Below are 11,846 nucleotides of genomic sequence, written 5' to 3' on the forward strand. Positions count from 1 at the left end.
CCTTCATTTTCTCCAACCTTCGATGCATTTCATTCCAGCCTACAGAGCACCCCATTTTCTCCCAACCACACCCCGCCAGCTCCATCCATCTCCAATTTTTCCATTCACATCTTGCAGCCCGCATGCTCATTCACAAACACCACCACAACCTACAGCGGCAAAAAAAAAGTGGGAAAGGCCCGAGAAGCAGGTGGAGGGAGGTGTCGCTCCTACTGACTTGCGTACTGACTGATTGCGGCACACTGAGGGCTCCCTGAAAAGCCACATCAGCCAATCAGGATGCACTGGAATTTGGGGAGGGAGAGCAGAGAAAAGAGAATGGCTGATAGGAATCCGTGTGCCTCAAATAAAAAAACTCCACAGCCTCTCTTTTATTTCATTCAGTCTTTTATTCATTCATTGGATCGTCACCACTCCTGTCATTCATTCAGTCAAGCTAGGCTTCATTCATGCATCGTGATTTCTTCCAGCACAATGACATTTTGAGGCAATTGTGTTAACAGAAAAAAGAAAATAACCTCTAGTGACTTCATTTATACATGAATATTAGGCAACTTTTTATCGGACTTAAATATTTCCGATAAACAAAGACCACCCAAGTAAATATAAGACGCAGCTTCAAATAGTTAGATTCATTAAAGTGGGAAAAAAAATCCAAACCTGTCTGGTCCTATTTTGAAAACCATGACCATTACAAGTCGAAGCTTTAACAGCCCATTTGAGGTCATACCACAGCATCTCAATAGTTTTGCCTTCTCCGAGACCTTCATTTTGTGTCTTATCTGCCATTTACTGCTGGTACTGTAGTACAAATTTTGGGCCCAAAGGCGTTTGAGTTTGAGGGCAACAAGTGATGATCTGGCACAATGATGATCAGATTCACCAGCAGGATTTACTGGTTGACAGTTGGGGTTGCACATTGTCATCATAAATTCATGTCATGTCAGTAGAAAACAGCCAGTATTTTTGTAAGTCGTTCTACCAGATCGCGAGAGGAAAAAAGTTTGTCAGTGGAAATATCTTGCATTGTTTCTACCAGCACAAACCAAGACATGAGGGAAGGAAAGTTTGTTGGGGGGGAGTCAACAATGCTGACATATCTGATCATCTGTTCAGATATAGTCAACCTCGCACCACCATAGTAGGGAAGTCTTGCAATAATTAAAGTGTAGTAAAATGTTGTTGGAGTCCAGTCACAAACCCCTTACGCTTTAAGATGCACATGGAGGAGGGAAGCACGATAGAGGGGCAGGGCATGGTGACTGGGACGAGTGGGGGTGGAGGGTGGAGGTGAAGTGGAAAGTTTAGTTATGATGATAGATTGCAGCAATGAATGTTTTGTTTTTAAATCTCGTCGCGATCGCGTACGTGCTAGAGTGTTAGTGAGACAGCGTGAGAGGACATGAGGAGGTGGTGTCCACCAAAGTTATGTGTTTGAGATTGGAGAGGTGTAATAAAATCCCGTGGCTTGTCCTACATGTTGCTCCAGCCCTGTGCTCAGGTTGACAGTAAACGGTGCACTGGTTAACTTCTTCCTGAACACACAGAGACTCATCACTCGAGACTGCAAAAGACTACAGAGACTCCAAAATGATCGCATATGCAAACTTTGTAGATTCTTCTTCTTTTCCTTTCGGCTAGTCCCGATAGGGGTCGTCACAGCGTGTCATCTTTTTCCATCCAAGCCTATGTCGCGCATCCTCCTGTCTAACACCCACTGTCATCATGTCCTCCCTCACAACATCCATCAACCTTTTCTTTGCTCTTTTGCTTGGCAGTCACCATCCTCAGCACCCTTCTACCAATATACTCACTCTCTCGCCTCTGAACATGCCCAAACCATCGAAGTCTGCTCTCTCTAACCTTGTCTCTAAAAGATCCAACTTTGGCTGTCCCTCTAATGGGCTCATTTCTAATCCTATCCGACCTGCCCACTCGGAGCGAGAACCTCAACATCTTCATTTCTGCTACCTCAGGTTCTGCCTCCTGTTGTTTCTTCAGTGCCACCGTATGTAATCCGTACATCATGCAAACTTTTTAGATTGTGTGAATCAAAACAATCTTGTCACATTTGAGTGCATATTTTAATGGTTGAAAGCCACCTTTTTTCTAATGCAATCTCCTCCTCCTGGAGAAGAGGGATAGGTCGAAAGAGAGCATTCTAGTTGGTTTTTCTTTACATTTTCTCTTTCGCTTTCTAGCATAAGCCTGACTGCTTTGAGCCAACACTGAGTGCTATTTGGAACTGTTCATAATTCCCTCCACCTTGACTAAGTCCTGAGTTCCAACTGAAGAAAACCATCCCCAAAGCATGATTCTGCCACCACTGTGATTAACTGTAGATGTGGTATTCTTTTGGTATGAGCAGTTTGCGCCAAACGTTGCTTTAGGAATTCTGAAGAAAAAGTTCAACCTCAGATTTACAGTTTCACCGGCTCATAAATTTTGTGTTGTTGTGAGATGTGTTTCACAGATTTTGTTTCATCCGTTTAACAAGACGCGAGTCCTTCTGAAGCTTATCTAAAACAGTGTTTTGAATATCCTTTGTCCAATCAACAGTTACAATTAACAGGCAATTAAATGAATTCTGAACGCAACAACATTCGTTGGTGGCAACTCTTAACTATTAAACCGAGAGGGCTCCAACGGACGTTCCTCCATCAAAAAATGCTGGACGATGAAACAGAGATTAGATGTCTTCTGGTGAGATTTCTAAGTGAGCTTACCATTAAAGCCCAGCAGCAACTAGTTGGACCGCAGTGAAAAGAGCCTCTCCAAACAATGTCATAAACACCTCCGCTCCAGTTACTGCAAGTGAAGCGCGCAAGAAGCTGGCAGCTGTTACCCACACTGCTGCAAATAAATAAATGGAAGACATAATCAGAATAGTGTCAGTCGCACTTCCAGGGTGTCAACTTGTCCAGTTAGGAAGCAATAACGTATTGCAAATCAATTTCATAGACAACAGCTGGAAAGGTCAGAGATTCCTGCCTCCTTTTGCCACTAGTGGTAGCACTAGTATGAGGCAGTAGCTGCAGCCCAAAGAATTTTCTAGTGCAACTTCTACAGGATCTGCTAGGAGATCAGAGGTCTACATATTTTGACCCCCAGCAGGCAACGTGTGTTCATGTTTCCGACCAGAGACAGAGTCCATGGAGGTGGCGCGAGGGCCACGAGCAGGGCTTGCTATCGCAACCTGGTACTGTGTAACCTGACTGTCATTTGCCAAAGAATTGCCAGATTGGGCACTGGTGGACTTGTCACAACTGGGCGAAATTTACAATGAAGGCCTGATTTACTAAGATCTTAAATAACAGGCGTTAAATTGTGTGACGGCACACACTGACAGCGTGCACTGTTGGTAGGTGTGTTGTGCGGGATTTACTAAGATCCCAAATAGCGAGTGCAAATTTGGGTTCTCACTCACTAAATGATTGCAGACACTGATGGCAACAGGTGTAAAAGGGGCTGCAAAACCCAACAGTGGATATGAGGGTTAGGGTTATTAGGGAATTAGAAGTTGAACTCTTCCTAACAAACTACATGAGCACAACATCCTGTTTTTGACTGAGCAATTTTTTCCATGAGGCCACTTTAATAGAGAATTGTCGGCAATGAGGACTGACTTATCGTCCCTGTGATAGCGGTTTTGCACAGAGAACATCCCAACAGTTCATATCCCGCTCTTGGGTTTTGTTCACCATAGAACAATTGCGAGAGTGCGGCAAAAGCAAAATTAACTTTGAAGTGGTAAAACTGGAAAAATTTGCGCAAGAAGCAAACAAACATACAGGATTATTAAATTGATCGCTCATTCTAGATTTGGCAAGACTCCTTCTTGTGACTGGCGCCAAGTCAGCCTCTTAAACCAGTCAGAATCTTCATAATAGTATTGTTGAATATATGACACGTTATCAGAAATGTTCTCCCCTTTGCCTCATTTTCTGGCACTGCTTTGCATCTATTTAAAAGACACAAAATCAACCAACGCAATTCCTCTTGAACTTGATAATTCACATCGCATGTACGAGATTTAGCTATTTGCACATCCTACTGAAATGGACATTACAGACGCAAAAGTAAATCAAGCAATGAAAGACAATAGTCAAGTATTAAAATTTCCTCTTAATTGAAGGTCAAAATGTAGGTTTTGTTGCAAAGTTCTGACAAAACCAAGAAGAGGGTTGCTGTTGGGAAAGAAAAGGAGCCAAAACCTCCAGAGGGGTTAATAATGGACACAATGACGAAAGATGGCAAGAATTTCTGAGAGGTTAAATTGTTGCTGGTACGCTGTAATGCTCTTTATTAAATGCACAGTAGTCAAGAGACCTAGATAGACACGGTTACAGCAGCTGGCTGTGTGATCTTTGGCTAATAAACGCTGCTTACATCACCCGCATGACATGAAGGAACCCAAGAAGAAGTGGCGGGCCAAAGAAGTCAGAGGCTGAGCTTAAAACAGGAAGCTAGATATTTACACCATTTGTGCACATGCGCAGGTACGCATTCTGCCTGGCCATGACGCATCATGGGCTGTATACCGATTAGAAAATTAGAACATGGTAGGCAAGCATACACACACCCAGGAGGACACCACCCACACAAATACAAACAGCGGTGGACGGCGGAGCCGTTACATCATGTGCCACCGCCTCGGGGAGCAAGGCTTGAACCCTGACCACTGAGAGGCGATGTGTGGTGGGAGGTCATTACATCAGATCTGAGAGGAACTGTGTTTGGGTGGCAAGCGGCAACAGCGTTGTCTACGCGTGTCATTACACATACACACGCGCGCAAGCCCGACACGCACCCACAGAGGTCAGATGGAGGGTCGCAGAAACGTTTGACGTGGTGACACAAACAGCCACGGGTTTACTATGCTGCTGGCCTAGCTAGTAATGACCGTTGTTACGTAAAAAGATGCTGCGTTTTCATTGTTTGCCATGGACGATGAGAAAAGCATTGTCAAAGTGGTGTTTTTTTGTTTACTATAAAGAGGTGGTCAATGTAACCATAATCTGTACTTGAGTAAAAGCAAAGATACTTATGTATTAAAAAAAAAAATAAATAAATAAATAAATCACTTGCTAAAAGTAGTAGTGCTTCAACACCAGTTTAAAAAAAAATAAAATCTAAGTTAAAAGTGAAAATGACATTTTACTGTATGCAATACTGGTTAATAAATTAAACTGTTTGATAATTTGAAATGAGAAAAAAATCTGCACACAATATAGTTTGGAGTTATTTATGCACTCATTTGATGTTCATTCTATGAAAGAAAAAAAATTGTCACTGCGCAGGTCGCATGATTAAAACTAGCTAAGTTTTATGCTATCAAAACAAAACGACACAATTAGTTGATTATAATAATATACCTTGTAGTTTTTAAATAACAATAAGTAGAAGAAGAAGATCAAAAATTGGTAGTTTTTAGGCTGGCTAAAGGCGCAACGTTTCCCCACAGACCATACTTGGAGCCGACAATTTCAACTCTCATGCATCACGAGTGAAGTTACAGAGCACATGAAATTTGTCTCTTGTGGAGTTTGCATGTTCCTCGTGCCTGCGTGGGTTTTTTCCGGGGACTCCGGTTTCCTCCCACATTCCAAAAACATGCATGAAGTGAAGACTCTAAATTCCCCATAGGTGTGTGTGTGCAAATGGTTGTTTGTTTCTATGTGCCCAGTGATCGGCTAGCAACCAGTTCAGGGGTACCCCGCCTTTTGCATGACGATAGCTGGGATAGGCTCAAACACACTCGCGACACTTGTGAGGACAAGCGGAATGAAAGATGAATGAATTATATGAAGTTTTCTTTTTTTTTTTTTGCATCAAAATTTCACAAACACACACACACACATAAATAAACTAAAAACGCAGTAGAGCGCAGATGGGTGCCAAAGTTAAACAGCCCTGTTTTGGATTGCCTCCAAATTATTTTTTGTGATTCATATTTCTTCATTATGGATCCTTAGGGAAAATTATCCATCAATTAAGCAAGCACTTTTATTACCTCTACTGGTTCCAATAAGTAGTCCACCGCACTACATTTTACCTCTAACATTATCAACAACGTGTTCCATACAACTGGAACAATTAACTGACTAATTGCTGAAGACATTTGATGATTGTCTGTCTCCCTTTTTATTGCATCTACTGACGAACAAGTGGCGCTACGGTGGATCAGCTGGTAAAGCATTGGCCTCACAGTTCTGAGGACCGGGATTTGATCCCGGCCCCGCCTGTGTGGAGTTTGCATGTTCTCCCCGTGCCTGCGTGGGTTTTCTCCAGGCTCTCCGGTTTCCTCCCACATCCCAAAAACACGCAACATTAATTGGACACTCTAAATCGCCCTTGGGTGTGATTGTGAGTGAGGCTGTTGTCTGTCTCCGTGTGCCCTGCGATTGGCTGGCAACCAGTTCAGGGGGTACCCTGCCTTTTGCCCGTTGACAGCAGGGATAGGCTCCAGCACTCCCTGCACCCTCGTGAAGATAAGCGGCAAGGAAAATGGATGGATGGATGGATGGATGGATGGATGGATGGATGGATGGATGGATGGATGGATGGATGGATGGATGGATGGATGGATGGATGGATGGATGGATGGATGGATGGATGGATGGATGGATGGATGACGGACAAGCACTGTAGCATGGAAAGCATAACAACATTGGCAGTGGTAAGAAAGATCACTTACAGTTGATCTGAACAAATATCACACTCAACCCATAGAGGCCAGCCTGCTACAAAGTTGGTCCGATTGTACTGCTATCCATTGGTTCTGAGGTTACGGAGGCACTCTTTTGCTTCAGTGGTGACATCACCCATAAATTTGCATACAATCCGGAACACACTATCACGATGCTAACGTACCAGTAAAGTCACAGTCAGAGTATACGTACAACCTACTTAAGCATTCGACAAAACAGGTCGAGGTCCTTTCTCTCGGCTCAGGTGAATGGGATTAGAATAAAACAACCATCCATCCATCTTCTGAGCCGCTTATCCTCACGAGGGTCGCGGTAGTGCTGGAGCCAATCCCAGATGTCATTGGGTAGGAGGCGGGGTACATCCTGAACTGGTTGCCAGCCAATCGCAGGGCACATGGAGACAGACAACAGTCACACTCACAATCACCCCTTGGGGCAATTTAGAGAAAACCCACGTAGGCATGAGGAGAACATGCAAACTCCACACAGGCGGGGCCGGGATTTGAACTGTAGTCCTCAGAACTGTGAGGCCAATATTCTACAGCTGTCCCACCATGCCGCAAAACACCCATAGGAACTTTCTACCATCTACAATCCCACAAAGTCACCAAAGATGACAAATTTGATGGTCAAGCTTCACTTGTGTTTACATGATGTGTCACATCATAGTTGTATGAATAAATTACATACATGTAACATATTTAGCTTTTGTCCAAACACACGAACCATAAGGAAAACAACATTTAACAAGTTTGGTTTCAGAAAATCATGGTATCACACCTAGTTTTGTTTGTTAGCGCAGCTTACACATCAAGTCTGCTGACCTGTTTTCTGAGTTTGGTCAAGTGACATTCTTCATATAGTGAGTTATAGTAAATATCTGTAGGGGAAAAAAACACTACTGGACCATAAAAAACACTTTGTACAACAGTAACCACAGAGTGACTTGACAGGACCATCAGAAACCGATGACCCCCCCACCCCCCCTCTCGTAATATAAAGACTCACAGGTTTATTGTGCGTCTTTCATTTTTATGTCTCGGACACCATACATGAATGTATGAGGAGCCCGCTGAACTCTTTCACACTGTCACTGTTCAGAATATCCTAATAAAAACGACCTCTGTCTCAGATGGGAGCAAAGATCTGATTGCCTATTTGCCTTCCTTAAATGTCTCTTGAATGTTTGCACTCATCATACACACGCACTTATTTGCCCTCCTCTCCCTTCCCCCTGCCAAGTCATATCGTGGTATCTTCCCCCCCCCCCCCCCCCACACACCCCTCTGGTGACACTAATTTATTGTGTCGTCTTCTACGACCCAATGGTCTCTCCGGATTTAAAGCCCTGACAAGCGAGACTAGCCGTGAAATGCATTGGAGCGGGGCCCGGCACTCGTCCAACTTAGCGTGACGATATTTGAGTTCAGTTTGAGAGCTCCTCATGTTCACCAGACACGTGAGCACGTCTTTACAGTCGGCTTCCCCATATAGCTGCGGTTCCGGACGTGTCGGGAGAAGGAGCTCGCGAACACGTGCCGGTGAGAGGAGCGCGTGATTTCACAATTTGCCCTCTGAGATGAAAATAAATGCTCGTTCTTTATTCTAATGAGCGGCGTGATGTGATGCTGCCTGCCGCAGTGGATTGCGGTGAGCTCGTCTATAGATTAGAGTCTGAGCCTACTCATGCCTCAGCTGTAGGTGAGTCTCTGATGACCAAATCCCTATCAAACTGTCAGGATCTAATTCCGCATTTCCATTTTAAAGTTGCGAACCATTGAAACAACATAAAAAACTGGTCTACCATGAACTCTTAAATACAAGACCCAGCGGTGAGTAAACATCTGCAATAAACTGTGGGGACAAAAAGTGTAATGCACCATTTTTGGGGTGCCAAAAATAAATCATTTCCACCATCAATGTGATCTATAAACCTGCACGTCTGGTTGTTTATGAGTAAACCTGCTAACTAACCAACTGATCTCAGCAGAAATCACTCATTTCCAAGCAGTCAAAATGTCTTACACAAATCAGACATCATCAGACATCTGAGGATCGTTCAAAGCCCCCACACCCCCTTTTCCCTTCACCACAGTACAAGTATCTCAAGGCAAAAGCGGAGTTGTGAAGTACCACAGCCCTCTATACTTGGGTGGAGGTATGACAGGCAAAAAAAAACGAGGGACTTTACAAACAAGCAGAATTTAGGTTTAGTAGTTTGTCTAATAAAGAAAAAGGAGCATTTTGAATATAGAAACAAGTGTTAATTGTCTTCAACTGTTTTTTTCCCCCATTGGGAAGAGGCAGACTTTTCCGTAAGTAAACATAAAAATCCAATGATTTCATCTTTAGAAAAGATGAAAAATGTATGAAATTCAGATTTGAATGAGTTCATCAGAGCAGACACTCCACCAATGGAATGGATGGAAGCACAAAGAGAACGTTTAGGGTCACAAAAGGACAAAGCAACACCATCAACCAGCCCTCCCTCCGCTGTCATCAAGTCACATCAAGAGGCATCCTATTTGGCTCCAATCCCAAGCGAGCAGGCAAAACACTCTTCGTGTATCAAGTCTTTTTTTTCGGGGCTGTAAAGGCGCGAGAGCTCTTTTTTGGGGATATACTGACACCTTGTGGCTCTTAGTGAACACTTTTAAAACACTGAGTCTTGCTAATGGGAAACATAGTATGGAAACTTAAGGAAACTCTGATTTCATCCAAGGACAGTGACACCGTGGCTTTTGAGTCTGAACGTACAAGTTTTGTGCATTACGAGCTGTTTCTTTGCTTTGTGTTGTGAGCCAAATTCGTTGAGTGAAGTGAAAGCGAAAACGGAACAATTAAGTTACTACATTACCCTTACATTTGGCTAAATACAACTAAGACATCTGTTTTGCATGTTGACAATAACACAATAAACTATGATTTTATTTTATTTTTTTTTTACAAAGGAATTATTGTATGAGTAATTTATGCTACAAAAACTCAAAATAAGATTTTATGAAATGTTTTACGACTGCGGGCCACCCATATTGCTGGGCTCAATGTATACAGAAGACACCGAATTTAAAAAAGAAAAAATATATAATTTTGAAAAATACAGCAAGATGTAAGGGGAGCTGACAGGCATTGTGACATCTATAATAGCGTCTGTCTTGGGTGCAAATTACTTTTTTTGTCAAACATAAAAATGGTTGTGGATTGCAAGTTTAACATAATTAAATCATTCATATGACATCAAATCATATTTCCTTAGTGAAATGAATGAACAGGCAATTAATCTGTCCCAGCCTCGCACCCGACCCAAATTTTTTCAAATGAGTTGTTGTTGTTTTCAAATGAGTACAAAAGCTCTCTGCAAAATTGTAATTCATAAAAAAAAAATCTGTGATGACATAATTTAATAGAATTTAAAAAGAATGAAACAGTTCATTTTCCACACTTTGCATTAATTGAATGCCAATTGTGCTGCTGCCTGCCTTGGCCACATAAAACGAGGTTAAAGTACTAACCAAGTACAAGTATGGAGTCGTCTTTCTTGATGTGGTTTTCCAAGAGATGCCAGAACTTGGAGAGGCCGCCCAGCCAGTCGTAAGATTCCTCCACCTTGTACCTTTCGTCCCAATAGTCCACATCTTTGTACTGCAGGTTATCTTCTGGCAGGTGAGCCATGATTCCTGCGCCAAATAAATGCAGACATCACAAAACTTGGTTCCAATGTGGCCCCAGAACACAACGCGCAATGTAGCGCTGTGGTTTTCAAACTGTGGTAAGCGCCCCTTATGACAGTGGGGGCTACCATGAACACTTTTCATTATAAAGTTACTCCTATCAGATGGAGCTAATTTTACTACCAAGCACACGAGCCACTGACATGATGTAAGATGTCCAATTTTAGTAGGGAAATAAATGTTGTTGTTTTTTAATTAGTGGTTTGACAATCTCGCCAGTGTAATTTTAGTTACATTTGGGGGCCATTGGGCTCCGCTATTAGTATTCCCACACATTTTGTAGGCGGGACACGCCCATCTCCGATATTATTGGTTTCCAGAAAAGCAATGCTACACGATGATTGGCTGGTGTATTCAAGTTGACCAACGCTACTACGCGAAACGGGAGCCAATCAAGTTGCAGTGGGGTGTGTCTTGCCTGGAATCCAAGTGGGAATCCCAATAAGGCCGCCAATCACCTAAACCAGAAGGAAGTGCTGTGGCATGTTTTGCCGAATGCGGAAATTTGGTTGCACGTAATCCTTATATCAGATCATCGTTTTATAGTTTATGCATTCAACTATAAGTCATAATGCAGAGAGAAAACATTCATTTCTAATAATAGCATGACAAAAAAAAAAATCGGTCGAAAACACGGAAGTGATTCCACTTCTAAATCGCATGCGTAGTGTGTCCAGTATCGTATTGTAGTCTTCTACAACTCCACGTGCCAGTTCAACAAATTGATTGATTTGAGACTTTGACCTGTGTCGGGTCTTTAACGTATGCACTTACTTGTTAAATTGACGGAACCTCTGATTCCACGACTTCTCTCGAGTCCTTACATCGACGTGTTCGCTCTTCTCGAAAGGGACGATGCTAGTTAGAAACTACCCGAGTCGGATTCGCGAGGGCTTCTCTGGGAATTGGTGGCTAAGCCTTGAGTGGTTTGATTAGTGATGGGAAAGCTTCGAAATCACCAAGTTTTTGTTTTGTGAGGAAATGTTTCGGTGACAAATTACTTTAGCATTGCAGCGCTCTTGTCTTGGTAGAGCGTCGTAAGCGCGTCCCCTCCGCTCCGGTGTGGTGCTTTCAGGAACACTCGTTAAAACGAATATTTTGTCAAATCACTTGTTTTATGATGAAAACGATTCCTACACTTTAATATCTTGAACGTGACTTGTTATTAGTAGACCTTTTCTCTCGAACTATTAAAAGTACCACCTAAAATAATACTTAGCTCTCCAAGTATCACCATTATCATGACCAATATTAGTGTTAGTGGGCATACGTGTTCAAGAAACGCGACAAAGAGGTTGCAATCTTGAGAAAAAAAAGATGTAAGCCAGTTTGAAGAATAACACTGTGCTAAAATAGAGGTACTTTAAAATATTTGTAGTACTTGTATTTTGAAAGGCACCCGCCT

General features: G+C 42.6%; 1 protein-coding gene across 1 annotated transcript in view; it reads right to left on the reverse strand.

The window, feature by feature from the left end:
* ece2a (endothelin converting enzyme 2a) overlaps positions 1-11,510 on the reverse strand; it is a 69,811-nt gene extending 58,301 nt beyond the window's left edge. Inside the window, exons 1-2 of the mRNA XM_061840191.1 lie at positions 11,216-11,510; positions 10,223-10,387 (exon numbers count right to left, since the gene is read on the reverse strand). Of these exons, the coding sequence (XP_061696175.1) occupies positions 10,223-10,382 (160 nt within the window). The 5' untranslated portion in view covers positions 10,383-10,387; positions 11,216-11,510. The remainder of the gene's footprint in view (positions 1-10,222; positions 10,388-11,215) is intronic.
* Positions 11,511-11,846: the final 336 nt, after the last annotated feature.

Source organism: Syngnathoides biaculeatus, chromosome 13, assembly GCF_019802595.1.
Source record: "Syngnathoides biaculeatus isolate LvHL_M chromosome 13, ASM1980259v1, whole genome shotgun sequence".
In the NCBI taxonomy this organism is placed as follows: domain Eukaryota; kingdom Metazoa; phylum Chordata; class Actinopteri; order Syngnathiformes; family Syngnathidae; genus Syngnathoides; species Syngnathoides biaculeatus.